This window comes from Oncorhynchus keta, chromosome 14 (assembly GCF_023373465.1).
Source record: "Oncorhynchus keta strain PuntledgeMale-10-30-2019 chromosome 14, Oket_V2, whole genome shotgun sequence".
NCBI lineage: Eukaryota > Metazoa > Chordata > Actinopteri > Salmoniformes > Salmonidae > Oncorhynchus > Oncorhynchus keta.
Window position 1 is genome coordinate 5,886,808 of NC_068434.1, and position 18,598 is coordinate 5,905,405.

The window sequence follows — 18,598 nt, forward strand, 5'->3', positions numbered from 1 at the left end:
TTTATAAAAATGTGTGCTGTCTCTTTAAGAGTAGTGATGTCATTTGCAGACAGAGAATGGCTGTGGAATCAGACTTTGTCGCTATGGAAATGTAGAAACCAGACGAATGAGTTTTTTTGGTGGCGAGGGAGACCTAAGGGGAATTAAAAAATTAAGTTTTTGGTGGCGAGGGAGACCTAGGGGAATTAAAAATTAAGTTTTTGGTGGCGAGGGAGACCTAGGGGAATTAAAAATTAAGTTTTTGGTGGCGAGGGAGACCTAGGGGAATTAAAAATTAAGTTTTTGGTTGCGAGGGAGACCTAGGGGAATAAAAAATTACGTTTTTGTTGTCAGTCATCTTTGAAATCAGCATATTTGACATTACGGTTAGCATGTCGTCACAAACGCAGTACTAGGGTTGTGAATTGACGTTTGCTTCAGCTGTAACAAGGAAAGTAGGCCTACAGTTTTAAAGCTGCAGTATCTAACCGTTTTGACGACCCTATCACTTTCACACAGAAATATCAGTTATAGATCTGTCGTTGTCATTGACGTCTTAAGAACCTCGTAGATCTGTTCTATTTCTATCTTTTCCTGTTAAGCTTGGTATTTACATTTTTTTTTTTTTACATTTATTTCGGTTTTTGTACACCAGCTTCAAACAGCTGAAAATACAATAATTTTTGGTTATGGAAAATATATTTCACAGTGGTTTAGATGGCACAAGGATTCTCTACACTAGACTCGCTTGTTTTGGTACATAAACTGAAATTAGGACGGGAACTATTAGAATTGTATCAACCAGGAAATGGCGGAGCGATTTCGGCATAGTGCACCTTTTTAATGCTGGAAGCTACCGGTATCATATAGCATTGTAAAAGTGTTCTAGCTGGTATGGACATCACAGGAGGCTGATGGCACCTTAATTGGGGAGGACGGGCTCGTAATGGCTGGGGCGGAATCAGTGGAACGGTATGGAATCCCTGTAAACCACATGTTTGAGGCCGTTCCATCGACTCCGTTCCAGACATTACTATGAGCCGTCCTCCCATCAGCAGCCTCCTTTGATGTAGATGTAATAGTGGAACGGTATGGAATATATCCAACACTCAGCCTCCGCTGAAGGACCTTGTTTTGCGAACAGTTTCAACATTTCTACATGTCGTGTAACAGTATTCAAGTGTGTTAGCTTGGGGGAGGAGCCGACAATCCAACCCAGTGAAATGCTGAATACAACAGGTGTAGTAGACCTTACAGTGAAATGCTGAATACAACAGGTGTAGTAGACCTTACAGTGAAATGCTGAATACAACAGGTGTAGTAGACCTTACAGTGAAATGCTGAATACAACAGGTGTAGTAGACCTTACAGTGAAATGCTGAATACAACAGGTGTAGTAGACCTCACAGTGAAATGCTGAATACAACAGGTGTAGTAGACCTTACAGTGAAATGCTGAATACAACAGGTGTAGTAGACCTCACAGTGAAATGCTGAATACAACAGGTGTAGTAGACCTTACAGTGAAATGCTGAATACAACAGGTGTAGTAGACCTCACAGTGAAATGCTGAATTACAACAGGTGTAGTAGACCTCACAATGAAATGCTGAATACAACAGGTGTAGTAGACCTTATAGTGAAATGCTGAATACAACAGGTATAGTAGACATCACAGTGAAATGCTGAATACAACAGGTATAGTAGACCTTACAGTGAAATGCTGAATACAACAGGTGTAGTAGACCTCACAGTGAAATGCTGAATACAACAGGTGTAGTAGACCTCACAGTGAAATGCTGAATACAACAGGTGTAGTAGACCTCACAGTGAAATGCTGAATACAACAGGTGTAGTAGACCTCACAGTGAAATGCTGAATACAACAGGTATAGTAGACCTCACAGTGAAATGCTGAATACAACAGGTATAGTAGACCTCACAGTGAAATGCTGAATACAACAGGTGTAGTAGACCTCACAGTGAAATGCTGAATACAACAGGTGTAGTAGACCTCACAGTGAAATGCTGAATACAACAGGTGTAGTAGACCTCACAGTGAAATGCTGAATACAACAGGTGTAGTAGACCTCACAGTGAAATGCTGAATACAACAGGTGTAGTAGACCTCACAGTGAAATGCTGAATACAACAGGTGTAGTAGACCTCACAGTGAAATGCTGAATACAACAGGTGTAGTAGACCTCACAGTGAAATGCTGAATACAACAGGTGTAGTAGACCTTACAGTGAAATGCTGAATACAACAGATGTAGTAGACCTACAGTGAAATGCTGAATACAACAGATGTAGTAGACCTACAGTGAAATGCTGAATACAACAGGTGTAGTAGACCTTACAATGAAATGCTGAATACAACAGATGTAGTAGACCTTACAGTGAAATGCCGAATACAACAGATGTAGTAGACCTCACAGTGAAATGCTGAATACAACAGGTGTAGTAGACAAAATGCTAACCAACAAAGGTATACAGTAGAGATGCTATATACAGTAGAGAGGCTATATACAGTAGAGAGGCTATATACTGTAGAGAGGTTATATACAGTAGAGAGGTTATATACTGTAGAGAGGTTATATACAGTAGAGAGGTTATATACAGTAGAGATGCTATAACAGTAGAGAGGCTATATACAGTAGAGAGATTAGATACAGTAGAGAGGTTATATACAGTAGAGAGGTTATATACAGTAGAGAGGTTATATACAGTAGAGAGGTTATATACAGTAGAGAGGTTATATACTGAAGGTTATATACAGTGAGTTATATACAGTAGAGAGGCTATATACAGTAGAGAGGCTATATACAGTAGAGAGGCTATATACAGTAGAGATGCTATATACAGTAGAAGGCTGAATACAGTAGAGAGGTTATATACAGTAGAGAGGCTATATACAGTAGAGAGGCTATATACAGTAGAGAGGCTGAATACAGTAGAGAGGTTATATACAGTAGAGAGGTTATATACAGTAGAGAGGCTATATACAGTAGAGATGCTGAACAGTAGAGAGGCTATATACAGTAGAGAGGTTAGATACAGTAGAGAGGTTATATACAGTAGAGAGGTTATATACAGTAGAGAGGTTATATACAGTAGAGAGGTTATATACAGTAGAGAGGTTATATACAGTAGAGAGGCTATATACAGTAGAGAGGTTATATACAGTAGAGAGGCTATATACAGTAGAGAGGTTATATACAGTAGAGAGAATATACTGAATAGGCTATATACAGTAGAGAGGCTATATACTGTAGAAAGGTTATATACAGTAGAGAGGTTATATACAGTAGAGAGGTTATATACAGTAGAGAGGTTATATACAGTAGAGAGGCTATACAGTGAAAGGCTATATACAGTAGAGAGGTTATATACAGTAGAGAGGTTATATACAGGTGTAGAGAGGTTATATACAGTAGAGAGGTTATATACAGTAGAGATGCTATATACAGTAGAGAGGCTATATACAGTAGAGAGGACCTATACTGTGAGAAGGTTATATACAGTAGAGAGGTTATATACTGTAGAGAGGTTATATACAGTAGAGAGGTTATATACAGTAGAGATGCTATATACAGTAGAGAGGCTATATACAGTAGAGAGGCTATATACTGTAGAGAGGTTATATACAGTAGAGAGGTTATATACTGTAGAGAGGTTATATACAGTAGAGAGGCTATAACAGTAGAGAGGCTGTATACAGTAGAGAGGTTATATACAGTAGAGATGCTATAACAGTAGAGAGGCTGTATACAGTAGAGAGGTTATATACAGTAGAGAGGTTATATACAGTAGAGAGGTTATATACAGTAGAGATGCTATAACAGTAGAGAGGCTGTATACAGTAGAGAGGTTATATACAGTAGAGAGGTTATATACAGTAGAGAGGTTATATACAGTAGAGATGCTATAACAGTAGAGAGGCTATATACAGTAGAGAGGTTATATACAGTAGAGAGGTTATATACAGTAGAGAGGTTATATACAGTAGAGAGGCTGTATACAGTAGAGAGGTTATATACAGTAGAGAGGCTATATACAGTAGAGCGGATATATACAGTAGAGAGGCTATATACAGTAGAGAAGCAATATACTGTAGAGGCTATATACAGTAAAGAGGCTATATACAGTAGAGAGGCTATATACAGTAGAGAGGCTATATACAGTAGCGCGGTTATATACAGTAGCGCGGTTATATACAGTAGTGCGGTTATATACAGTAGTGAGGCTATATACAGTAGCGAGGCTATAACAGTAGAGAGGCTATATACAGTAGAGACTATATACAGTAGCGCGGTTATATACAGTAGCGAGGCTATATACAGTAGAGAGGTTATATACAGTAGAGAGGCTATATACAGTAGAGAGGTTATATACAGTAGAGATGCTATATACAGTAGAGAGGTTATATACAGTAGAGAGGCTATATACAGTAGAGATGCTATATACAGTAGAGAGGTTATATACAGTAGAGAGGCTATATACAGTAGAGAGGTTATATACAGTAGAGAGGCTATATACAGTAGAGAGGCTATATACAGTAGAGAGGTTATATACAGTAGAGATGCTATATACAGTAGAGAGGCTATATACAGTAGTGAGGCTATATACAGTAGAGAGGTTATATACAGTAGAGAGGTTATATACAGTAGTGAGGCTATATACAGTAGAGAGGTTATATACAGTAGAGAGGTTATATACAGTAGAGAGGCTATATACAGTAGAGAGGCTATATACAGTAGAGAGGCTATATACAGTAGAGAGGTTATATACAGTAGAGAGGCTATATACAGTAGTGAGGTTATATACAGTAGAGAGGCTGTATACAGTAGAGAGGCTATATACAGTAGAGAGGCTGTATACAGTAGAGAGGCTATATACAGTAGAGGTTATATACAGTAGAGGTTATATACAGTAGAGAGGCTATATACAGTAGAGAGGCTATATACAGTAGAGAGGCTATATACAGTAGAGAGGCTATATACATATCTAAATATCAGTATACTGTGCACACAGTTCTTTTTGTGCAGACAACTGTTCGCAAAACAAGGTCCTTCAGCAGAGGCTGCTGAGGGGAGGCTGCTGAAGGGGAGGCTGCTGAGGGGAGGCTGCTGAAGGGAGGCTGCTGAGGGGAGGCTGCTGAAGGGGAGGCTGCTGAGGGGAGGCTGCTGAGGGGAGGCTGCTGAAGGGGAGGCTGCTGAGGGGAGGCTGCTGAAGGGAGGCTGCTGAGGGGAGGCTGCTGGGGGGAGGCTGCTGAGGGGAGGCTGCTGAAGGGAGGCTGCTGAGGGGAGGCTGCTGAAGGGGAGGCTGCTGAGGGGAGGCTGCTGGGGGGAGGCTGCTGAAGGGGAGGCTGCTGAGGGGAGGCTGCTGAAGGGAGGCTGCTGAGGGGAGGCTGCTGAGGGGAGGCTGCTGAGGGGAGGCTGCTGGGGAGGCTGCTGAAGGGGAGGCTGCTGAGGGGAGGCTGCTGAGGGGAGGCTGCTGAAGGGGAGGCTGCTGAGGGGAGGCTGCTGAAGGGAGGCTGCTGTGGGGAGGCTGCTGAAGGGAGGCTGCTGGAGGGAGGCTGCTGAAGGGGAGGCTGCTGAGGGGAGGCTGCTGGGGGAGGGCTGAGGGAGGCTGCTGAAGGGGAGGCTGCTGGGGAGGCTGCTGGGGGGAGGGAGGGAGGCTGCTGAAGGGGAGGCTGCTGAGGGGAGGCTGCTGAGGGGAGGCTGCTGGGGGGAGGCTGCTGAGGGGAGGCTGCTGAGGGGAGGCTGCTGAGGGGGCGGACACAGTTCTCTTTGTTCTCTCCGGTTTAAGGGTTCTTTTGTTTGATCATGGTGATTAAATATTCTTAAACAAGTGCATGTGACATAATATATTATGAGAAACTTTCTCTTCTAAACACACACCGTTCAAAAGTTTGTCGTCACTTAGAAATGTCCCGGTGTCCCACTCCCTGGTGGTGTCCCACTCCCTGGTGGTGTCCCACTCCCTGGTGGTGTCCCACTCCCACTCCCTGGTGGTGTCCCACTCCCACTCCCTGGTGGTGTCCCACTCCCTGGTGGTGTCCCACTCCCCTCCCTGGTGACCCACTCCCACTCCCTGGTGATGTCCCACTCCCTGGTGATGTCCCACTCCCTGGTGGTGTCCCACTCCCTGGTGGTGTCCCACTCCTGGTGGTGTCCCACTCCCACTCCCTGGTGGTGTCCCACTCCCTGGTGATGTCCCACTCCCTGGTGGTGTCCCACTCCCTGGTGGTGTCCCACTCCCACTCCCTGGTGGTGTCCCACTCCCTGGTGGTGTCCCACTCCCTGGTGGTGTCCCACTCCCGCTCCCTGGTGATGTCCCACTCCCCTGGTGGTGTCCCACTCCCTGGTGGTGTCCCACTCCCTGGTGGTGTCCCACTCCCTGGTGGTGTCCCACTCCCTGGTGGTGTCCGACTCCCTGGTGGTGTCCCACTCCCTGGTGGTGTCCCACTCCCTGGTGGTGTCCCACTCCCACTCCCTGGTGGTGTCCCACTCCCACTCCCTGGTGGTGTCCCACTCCCTGGTGGTGTCCCACTCCCTGGTGGTGTCCCACTCCCACTCCCTGGTGGTGTCCCACTCCCACTCCCTGGTGGTGTCCCACTCCCTGGTGGTGTCCCACTCCCTGGTGGTGTCCCACTCCCACTCCCTGGTGATGTCCCACTCCCTGGTGATGTCCCACTCCCTGGTGGTGTCCCACTCCCTGGTGGTGTCCCACTCCCTGGTGGTGTCCCGGTGTCCCACTTCCTGGTGGTGTCCCACTCCCTGGTGATGTCCCACTCCCTGGTGATGTCCCACTCCCTGGTGATGTCCCACTCCTGGTGGTGTCCCACTCCCTGGTGGTGTCCCACTCCTGGTGGTGTCCCACTCCCACTCCCTGGTGATGTCCCACTCCCTGGTGGTGTCCCACTCCCTGGTGGTGTCCCACTCCCTGGTGGTGTCCCACTCCCACTCCCTGGTGGTGTCCCACTCCCACTCCCTGGTGTTGTCCCACTCCCTGGTGGTGTCCCACTCCCTGGTGGTGTCCCACTCCCTGGTGGTGTCCCACTCCCACTCCCTGGTGGTGTCCCACTCCCTGGTGGTGTCCCACTCCCTGGTGGTGTCCCAAACATGGACTCCCTGGTGATGTCCCACTCCCTGGTGGTGTCCCACTCCCTGGTGATGTCCCACTCCCTGGTGGTGTCCCACTCCCTGGTGGTGTCCCACTCCCACTCCCTGGTGGTGTCCCACTCCCTGGTGGTGTCCCACTCCCTGGTGGTGTCCCACTCCCACTCCCTGGTGGTGTCCCACTCCCTGGTGGTGTCCCACTCCCTGGTGGTGTCCCACTCCCACTCCCTGGTGGTGTCCCACTCCCTGGTGGTGTCCCACTCCCTGGTGGTGTCCCACTCCCACTCCCTGGTGGTGTCCCACTCCAACTCCCTGGTGATGTCCCACTCCCTGGTGGTGTCCCACTCCCTGGTGGTGTCCCACTCCCTGGTGGTGTCCCACTCCCTGGTGGTGTCCCGGTGTCCCACTTCCTGGTGGTGTCCCACTCCCTGGTGATGTCCCACTCCCTGGTGGTGTCCCACTCCGTGGTGGTGTCCCACTCCCTGGTGGTGTCCCACTCCCACTCCCTGGTGGTGTCCCACTCCCACTCCCTGGTGGTGTCCCACTCCCACTCCCTGGTGATGTCCCACTCCCTGGTGATGTCCCACTCCCTGGTGATGTCCCACTCCCTGGTGGTGTCCCACTCCCTGGTGGTGTCCCACTCCCTGGTGTTGTCCCACTCCCTGGTGGTGTCCCACTCCCTGGTGGTGTCCCACTCCCTGGTGGTGTCCCACTCCCTGGTGGTGTCCCACTCCCTGGTGATGTCCCACTCCCTGGTGATGTCCCACTCCCTGGTGGTGTCCCACTCCCACTCCCTGGTGATGTCCCACTCCCTGGTGGTGTCCCACTCCCTGGTGGTGTCCCACTCCCTGGTGGTGTCCCACTCCCTGGTGGTGTCCCACTCCCTGGTGGTGTCCCACTCCATGGTGGTGTCCCACTCCCACTTCCTGGTGGTGTCCCACTCCCTGGTGGTGTCCCACTCCCTGGTGGTGTCCCACTCCCTGGTGGTGTCCCAGGGAGAGTTGGCATATAAAAAATAAGCATTTCAATTACACACGTGTGTGTAACAGGACAAATGTAAACAAACCCAAAATTATTAGGTTTTCTGGGAAAAGATTGGGCTTTTTTTTCAGGCAAGGTGAGAGCTGGCCACACTGGGCCAATGCCTTGGGGCCAACATGGACCCGATGAGGTGCATTGGGCCTCATAGTGCCATTTTGGACGTGTTTCCTGGTGGCTACCTAAACAGATAAGACAGATAATTATCCTGTCTGCCCAAATACAGGTCTCAGTTCAGCTCATAAACAAGTGTTAGCTAGGCAGCTATCTACTGTCTTCACCCAAATACAGGTCTCAGTTCAGTTCCTAAACAGGTGTTAGCGAGGCAGTTATCTAATGTCTTCACCCAAATACAGGTTTCAGTTCAGTTCATAAACAAGTGTTAGCTAGGCAGCTATCTACTGTCTTCACCCTAATACATGCTTCAGTTCAGTTCATAAACAAGTGTTAGCTAGGCAGCTATCTACTGTCTTCACCCAAATACAGGTCTGGAGTCAGGACCTAAACAGTTGATGCTATTGCTAAACGAGTTGAATCCATAAACCATGTATTTTTATTTCAATCTGAGGCCCCGAGCTGCCTGCCTGTCTCAGCCTTGGGAAGGTCTACTTGCACTTATAGGCACATTTCAAAAAACCTCTGCTTCCTGTTTGTGTTGTGGTGGTGACTCTCTCTCTCTCACTGAGAACCTTTTTAAGACGGCAAACTACAGCAGCAGGACCATTTAGAGCAGGGTAAAGGAAAGGGACAGGATACACACACACACACACACACACACACACACACACACACACACACACACACACACACACACACACACACACACACACACACACACACACACACACACACACACACACACACACACACACACACACACACACAAAACATTGCTCTCTTCTCATGCTTTTGTTTACATGCCCAATGGCCAAGCAGGCCACCTGTTACAACGAAGGGGAAGGGGAAGAGGGGGTACCTAGTCATTTGTACAACTGAATACATTCAACTGAAATGTGTCATCCGCATTTAACCCTCTGAATCAGAGTGGTGGGGGGGTGGGGTGTCTGACTGAATCGACATCCACATCCCAACATCCACATCCCGACATCCACATCCCGACATCCACATCCCAACATCCACATCCCAACATCCACATCCCAACATCCACATCCCAACATCCACATCCCAACATCCACATCCCAACATCCACATCCACATCCCAACATCCACATCCCAACATCCACATCCCAACATCCACATCCCAACATCCACATCCCAACATCCACATCCCAACATCCACATCCACATCCCAACATCCACATCCCAACATCCACATCCCAACATCCACATCCCAACATCCACATCCCAACATCCACATCCCAACATCCACATCCCGACATCCACATCCCAACATCCTCATCCCAACATCCACATCCCAACATCCACATCCCAACATCCACATCCCAACATCCACATCCCAACATCCACATCCCAACATCCACATCCCAACATCCACATCCCAACATCCTCATCCCAACATCCACATCCCAACATCCACATCCCAACATCCACATCCCAACATCCACATCCCAACATCCACATCCACATCCCAACATCCACATCCACATCCCAACATCCACATCCCAACATCCACATCCCAACATCCACATCCCAACATCCACATCCCAACATCCACATCCACATCCCAACATCCACATCCCAACATCCACATCCCGACATCCACATCCCAACATCCACATCCCAACATCCACATCCACATCCCAACATCCACATCCCAACATCCACATCCCGACATCCACATCCCAACATCCACATCCCGACATCCACATCCCGACATCCACATCCCAACATCCACATCCCGACATCCACATCCCAACATCCACATCCCAACATCCACATCCCAACATCCACATCCCGACATCCACATCCCGACATCCACATCCCAACATCCACATCCCAACATCCACATCCCAACATCCACATCCCGACATCCACATCCCAACATCCACATCCCAACATCCACATCCCGACATCCACATCCCAACATCCACATCCCAACATCCACATCCCAACATCCACATCCCGACATCCACATCCCAACATCCACATCCCGACATCCACATCCCAACATCCACATCCCAACATCCACATCCCGACATCCACATCCCAACATCCACATCCCAACATCCACATCCCGACATCCACATCCCAACATCCACATCCCAACATCCACATCCCAACATCCACATCCCAACATCCACATCCCAACATCCACATCCACATCCCAACATCCACATCCCAACATCCACATCCACATCCCAACATCCACATCCCGACATCCACATCCCAACATCCACATCCCAACATCCACATCCCGACATCCACATCTCAACATCCACATCCCAACATCCACATCCACATCCCAACATCCACATCCCGACATCCACATCCCGACATCCACATCTCAACATCCACATCCCAACATCCACATCCACATCCCAACATCCACATCCCGACATCCACATCCCAACATCCACATCCCGACATCCACATCTCAACATCCACATCCCAAAATCCACATCCACATCCCAACATCCACATCCCGACATCCACATCCCAACATCAACATCCCGACATCCACATCCCAGCATCCACATCCCGACATCCACATCCCGACATCCACATCCCGACATCCATCATCCCAACATCCACATCCCAACATCCACATCCCAAAATCCACATCCACATCCCAACATCCACATCCCGACATCCACATCCCGACATCCACATCCCGACATCCACATCCCAACATCCACATCTCAACATCCACATCCCAACATCCACATCCACATCCCGACATCCACATCCCAACATCCACATCCCAACATCCACATCCCAACATCAACATCCCAACATCCACATCCCAACATCCACATCCCGACATCCACATCCCGACATCCACATCCCGACATCCACATCCACATCCCAACATCCACATCCCAACATCAACATCCCAACATCCACATCCCAACATCCACATCCCGACATCCACATCCCAACATCAACATCCCAACATCAACATCCCAACATCCACATCCCAACATCCACATCCCAACATCCACATCCCAACATCCACATCCCAACATCCACATCCCAACATCCACATCCCAACATCAACATCCCAACATCCACATCCCAACATCAACATCCCAACATCCACATCCCGACATCCACATCCCGACATCCACATCCCGACATCCACATCCCGACATCCACATCCCGACATCCACATCCCAACATCCACATCCACATCCCAACATCCACATCCCAACATCCACATCCCGACATCCACATCCCGACATCCACATCCCGACATCCACATCCCAACATCCACATCCCAACATCCACATCCCAACATCCACATCCCGACATCCACATCCCGACATCCACATCCCAACATCCACATCCCAACATCCACATCCCAACATCCACATCCCAACATCCACATCCCAACATCCACATCTCAACATCCACATCTCAACATCCAGATGCTCCCTTGCTTAAATATAATAAAATATAAATAAATATATCCCATTTAGCAGACGCTTTTATCCAAAGCGACTTACAGTCATGTGTGCATACATTCTACATATGGGTGGTCCCAACATTGAACCCACTGCCCTGGCATCTCAAGCGCCATGCTCTACCAACTGAGCTACAGAAGGACCTTCCCTTTCCTTCAATACTACTGGCAGCAACGATGTCGTACTCGTTTTGACCAGGCGGCATCAGATAGATGGTCTACCCGGTAGAGAGACAGAGGGACAGAGGGGAGCTGTTTATTTATTTATTAATTAACTTCTTCTTTTTCTTAACTGCATTGTTGGTTATTTATTCAAAAAGTGTCAGACTAAAAATGCTGATCAAGGATCAGTTTTGCCTCTTTTTTTATTTTTATTTTTTAGATCATAATGAATCAGATTATGTGAAAACTGATCCTAGATCAGCACTCACGACTTTGATACTTGTCCACATCAGATGCTAATATTAATCTGGATGGAAACTGATCACGCCTCATAGCAGCTGACAGCTAAGGGCCTTGTTGTTGTGGTGGAGGGAGAGAGAGAGAGAGAGAGAGAGGGAGGGAGGAAGGGAGGGAGGGAGAGGAAGGGAGGGAGGGAGAGGGAGAGAGAGAGAGAGAGAGAGGGAGGGAGGGAGGGAGGGAGGGAGGGAGGGAGGGAGAGAGAGAGAGAGAGGGAGAGAGGGAGACAGAGAGAGAGACAGAGAGAGAGGGGGAGAGAGAGACAGAGAGAGAGAGAGAGAGAGAGAGAGAGAGAGAGAGAGAGAGGGGGAGAGAGGGAGAGAGAGAGACAGAGACAGAGAGAGAGAGAGGGGGAGAGAGAGAGACAGAGAGAGAGAGAGGGGAGAGAGGGAGAGAGAGAGAGACAGAGACAGAGAGAGAGAGAGACAGAGAGAGAGGGAGAGAGAGAGAGGTGTTAATATGCTATTCCTAAACACTGAACACATAGCTCACATCTCGTTCCCCACACACTAGTCTTTTTATAGGCCCCAGTCCAGCTAACAGGGATGATTTGATTATTTTTAAAGTATGGACCATGATGCAATTATTTCCTATTGTGGCTGGCTATCGGAGCTGTCCTCTGCTTCACACACACACACACACACACACACACACACACACACACACACACACACACACACACACACACACACACACACACACACACACACACACACACACACAGTCACTCTGACAGTCACTCTGATTGGTTGGTGTTGGGGGGAGCAGACATTATCATTAGTCGGTGTTGGCGGACCAGACATTCTCATTGGTCTGTTGTTGGGGGGTACAGTCACTCTGATTGGTTGGTGTTGGTGGAGCAGACATTCTCATTGGTCTGTTGTTGGGGGGAGGATGTCTAGCCTAATTGTGACCTCTAACCTCTTTTCTTTGTGTGTTTGTTTGTCAGGTGAGGGACGTGTGTAGAAGGGACTGTCTCAGCTCTGAGCCATGGAATGCCCCCTCCGTCCGCCACTAGCCGCCTCCTCTCCACAGACTAACTTCCAGACGCTGAGTTAGCGACACACTGCTCCCCTCCAACTGAACACAACCAGGAAGGGGACGAAGTCACAGCAGAGCTTCGTACGCACAGAGGAAAGGATTTACAGCTCCTCTCCAACGAACCAACAGCTAGCTGCTTTTAGCTGAGTTGGTTAGGTTGAGTTTGGTAGGTTTCTCTCCTTGTCTTGTTTTTTTTCTTCTGTGGATTTGGGATTTTTGATCGAGAGTCAAGATGGTGGATTTACAAGAGTACCTGTGGATGGTGATCCTGGGCTTCGTCATAGCCTTCATCCTGGCGTTCTCTGTGGGGGCCAACGACGTGGCCAACTCGTTCGGGACGGCGGTGGGGTCGGGGGTGGTGACGCTGAAACAGGCCTGTATCCTGGCGTCCATCTTTGAGACGTTGGGTTCCATGCTGCTTGGAGCCAAGGTGGGGGAGACCATACGGAAGGGCATCATAGACGTCAACCTCTACAACGAGACGGTGCCTGTTCTCATGGCGGGGGAGGTCAGCGCCATGGTCGGTACGTATACCATTCATTGTGTGAGTGTTTCAGTGCTGGGGATGCTACCAGTCTGGGGATGCTACCAGTCTGGGGATGCTACCAGTCTGGGGATGCTACCAGTCTGGGGATGCTACCAGTCTGGGGATGCTACCAGTCTGGGGATGCTACCAGTCTGGGGATGCTACCAGTCTGGGGATGCTACCAGTCTGGGTGATGTGGGTCTGAGGATGCTACCAGTCTGGGGATGCTACCAGTCTAGGGATGCTACCAGTCTGGGGATGCTACCAGTCTGGGTGATGTGGGTCTGAGGATGCTACCAGTCTGGGGATGCTACCAGTCTGGGGATGCTACCAGTCTGGGGATGCTACCAGTCTGGGGATGCTACCAGTCTGGGGATGCTACCAGTCTGGGTGATGTGGGTCTGAGGATGCTACCAGTCTGGGGATGCTACCAGTCTAGGGATGCTACCAGTCTGGGTGATGTGGGTCTGAGGATGCTACCAGTCTGGGGATGCTACTAGTCTGGGGATGCTACCAGTCTGGGTGATCTGGGTCTGGGGATGCTACCAGTCTGGGGATGCTACCAGTCTGGGGATGCTACCAGTCTGGGTGATGTGGGTCTGAGGATGCTACCAGTCTGGGGATGCTACCAGTCTGGGTGATCTGGGCCTGGGGATGCTACCAGTCTGGGGATGCTACCAGTCTGGGTGATCTGGGTCTGGGGATGCTACCAATCTGGGTGATCTGGGTCTGGGGATGCTACCAGTCTGGGTGATCTGGGTCTGGGGATGCTACCAGTCTGGGTGATCTGGGTCTGGGGATGCTACCAGTGTGGGTGATCTGGGTCTGGGGATGCTACCAGTCTGGGGATGCTACCAGTCTAGGGATGCTACCAGTCTGGGTGATGTGGGTCTGAGGATGCTACCAGTCTGGGGATGCTACCAGTCTGGGTGATCTGGGTCTGGGGATGCTACCAGTCTGGGGATGCTACCAGTCTGGGGATGCTACCAGTCTGGGTGATCTGGGTCTGGGGATGCTACCAATCTGGGTGATCTGGGTCTGGGGATGCTACCAGTCTGGGTGATCTGGGTCTGGGGATGCTACCAGTCTGGGTGATCTGGGTCTGGGGATGCTACCAGTGTGGGTGATCTGGGTCTGGGGATGCTACCAGTCTGGGTGATCTGGGTCTGGGGATGCTACCAGTGTGGGTGATCTGGGTCTGGGGATGCTACCAGTCTGGGGATGCTACCAGTCTGGGTGATCTGGGTCTGGGGATGCTACCAGTCTGGGTGATCTGGGTCTGGGGATGCTACCAGTCTGGGTGATCTGGGTCTGGGGATGCTACCAGTCTGGGTGATCTGGGTCTGGGGATGCTACCAGTGTGGGTGATCTGGGTCTGGGGATGCTACCAGTCTGGGGATGCTACCAGTCTGGGTGATCTGGGTCTGGGGATGCTACCAGTCTGGGGATGCTACCAGTCTGGGTGATCTGGGTCTGGGGATGCTACCAGTCTGGGTGATCTGGGTCTGGGGATGCTACCAGTCTGGGGATGCTACCAGTCTGGGTGATCTGGGTCTGGGGATGCTACCAGTCTGGGGATGCTACCAGTCTGGGTGATCTGGGTCTGGGGATGCTACCAGTCTGGGGATGCTACCAGTCTGGGTGATCTTGGTCTGGGGATGCTACCAGTCTGGGGATGCTACCAGTCTGGGTGATCTGGGTCTGGGGATGCTACCAGTCTGGGGATGCTACCAGTCTGGGTGATCTGGGTCTGGGGATGCTACCAGTCTGGGGATGCTACCAGTCTGGGTGATCTGGGTCTGGGGATGCTACCAGTCTGGGTGATCTGGGTCTGGGGATGCTACCAGTCTGGGTGATCTGGGTTTGGGGATGCTACCAGTCTGGGGATGCTACCAGTCTGGGTGATCTGGGTCTGGGGATGCTACCAGTCTGGGTGATCTGGGTCTGGGGATGCTACCAGTCTGGGTGATCTGGGTCTGGGGATGCTACCAGTCTGGGTGATCTGGGTCTGGGGATGCTACCAGTCTGGGGATGCTACCAGTCTGGGTGATCTGGGTCTGGGTGATCTGGGTCTGGGGATGCTACCAGTCTGGGAGATCTGGGTCTGGGGATGCTACCAGTCTGGGAGATCTGGGTCTGGGGATGCTACCAGTCTGGGGATGCTACCAGTCTGGGTGATCTGGGTCTGGGGATGCTACCAGTCTGGGGATGCTACCAGTCTGGGGATGCTACCAGTCTGGGGATGCTACCAGTCTGGGTGATCTGGGTCTGGGGATGCTACCAGTCTGGGGATGCTACCAGTCTGGGTGATCTGGGTCTGGGGATGCTACCAGTCTGGGGGTGATCTGGGTCTGGGGATGCTACCAGTCTGGGTGATCTGGGTCTGGGGATGCTACCAGTCTGGGGATGCTACCAGTCTGGGGATGCTACCAGTCTGGGGATGCTACCAGTCTGGGTGATCTGGGTCTGGGGATGCTACCAGTCTGGGGATGCTACCAGTCTGGGTGATCTGGGTCTGGGGATGCTACCAGTCTGGGTGATCTGGGTCTGGGGATGCTACCAGTCTGGGTGATCTGGGTCTGGGGATGCTACCAGTCTGGGGATGCTACCAGTCTGGGGATGCTACCAGTCTGGGGATGCTACCAGTCTGGGGATGCTACCAGTCTGGGGATGCTACCAGTCTGGGAGATCATTCTCATTACACTGTCTTGTCGTATTATACAGCTGTCTGACAACAGGTTTTTCATCCAATACGAAGGCTAACAAAAAGCTATTTTCTTGAACTGTGCCTGAACCTAACTGACTTAGCCAGCAGCATAACACCCTGCATACCAACCTGCATACCACCCAGCATACCACCCTGCATACCAACCTGCATACCACCCAGCATACCACCCTGCATACCAACCTGCATACCACCAGCAGCATACCAACCTGCATACCACCAGCAGCATACCAACCTGCATACCACCAGCAGCATACCAACCTGCATACCACCAGCAGCATACCAACCTGCATACCACCAGCAGCATACCAACCTGCATACCACCAGCAGCATACCACCCTGCATACCACCCTGCATACCACCCTGCATACCACCCTGCAGCATACCAGCATAGCCAGCAGCATACCACCCTGCATACCACTGCTGGCTTGCTTCTGAACCTAACTTACTTAGCCAGCAGCATACCACCCTGCATACCACTGCTGGCTTGCTTCTGAAGCTAAGCAGGGTTGGTCCTGGTCAGTTCCTGGGTGGGAGACCAGATGCTACTGGAAGTGGTGTTAGAGGGCCGGTAGGAGGCACTCTTTCCTCTGGTCTAAAGAATATCCCAATTCCCCCAGGGCAGTGATTGGGGACATTGCCCTGTGTAGAGTGCTGTCTTTTGGACGGGATGTTAAACTGGTGTCCTGACTCTCTGAGGTCATTAAAGATCCCATGGCACTTATCGTAAGAGTAGGGGTGTTAACCGCGGTGTCCTGACTCTCTGCGGTCATTAAAGATCCCATGGCACTTATCGTAAGAGTAGGGGTGTTAACCCCGGTGTCCTGGCTAAATTCCCAAGCTGTCCCTCATACCATCATGGTCAGCTAATCATCCCCAGTTTACAATGGTCTCATTCCTCCCCCTCCTCTCCCCTGTAACTATTCCCCAGGTCGTTGCTGTAAATGAGAAAGTGTTCTCAGTCATCTTACCTGGTAAAATACAAATAATGGACACAAAAGCATCTCCTTTAAGGGATGGTTTCTATCATTTTTCAGGCCAAATCTTATAGTTTGTACGACCACCTCTCTCTCTCTCTATCTATCTACAGGTTCAGCGATTTGGCAACTCATCGCCTCGTTCCTCAAACTACCCATCTCCGGGACGCATTGCATCGTGGGGTCGACCATCGGGTTCTCCATGGTGGCCATTGGCACCAAGGGCGTACAGTGGATGCAGCTGGTCAAGATTGGTATGTCAATGACTATGTTACCCAGCCTGTTCTGCATAGGGTTTACTATCAATGACTACATTACCCAGCCTGCAGCTGGTCAAGATTGATAATTATTTGTTTATTAGGATCTCTTTCAGCCCACCACTGGCTAGTCATCACATGACTCAGTCTAATATGACTACATTACCCAGCCCACCACTGGCTAGTCTGCTCTGGGGTAGAGCTGACTGTTGATGACTACATTACCTAGCCTGCTCTGGGGTAGGGCTGACTGTTGATGACTACATTACCTAGCCTGCTCTGGGGTAGAGCTGACTGTTTATGACTACATTACATAGCCTGCTCTGGGGTAGGGCTGACTGTTGATGACTACATTACCTAGCCTGCTCTGGGGTAGAGCTGACTGTTTATGACTACATTACCTAGCCTGCTCTGGGGTAGAGCTGACTGTTTATGACTACATTACCTAGCCTGCTCTGGGGTAGAGCTGACTGTTTATGACTACATTACCTAGCCTGCTCTGGGGTAGAGCTGACTGTTTATGACTACATTACCTAGCCTGCACTGGGGTAGAGCTGACTGTTTATGACTACATTACCTAGCCTGCTCTGGGGTAGAGCTGACTGTTTATGACTACATTACCTAGCCTGCTCTGGGGTAGAGCTGACTGTTTATGACTACATTACCTAGCCTGCTCTGGGGTAGAGCTGACTGTTTATGACTACATTACCTAGCCTGCTCTGGGGTAGAGCTGACTGATTATGACTACATTACCTAGCCTGCTCTGGGGTAGAGCTGACTGTTTATTTATTTTATTTATTTTATTTTACCTTTATTTAACCAGGCAAGTCAGTTAAGAACATATTCTTATTTTCAATGACGGCCTGGGAACA

The 18,598-nt window shown here is 50.1% G+C and overlaps 1 protein-coding gene across 1 annotated transcript in view; it reads left to right on the forward strand.

Annotated features, from left to right (window-relative positions):
* The window catches only part of LOC118371431 (sodium-dependent phosphate transporter 2-like), a 160,241-nt gene that overhangs the window by 72,305 nt on the left and 69,338 nt on the right, over positions 1-18,598 (forward strand). The window contains exons 2-3 of the mRNA XM_052460865.1: positions 13,150-13,765; positions 17,583-17,723. Of these exons, the coding sequence (XP_052316825.1) occupies positions 13,474-13,765; positions 17,583-17,723 (433 nt within the window). The 5' untranslated portion in view covers positions 13,150-13,473. The remainder of the gene's footprint in view (positions 1-13,149; positions 13,766-17,582; positions 17,724-18,598) is intronic.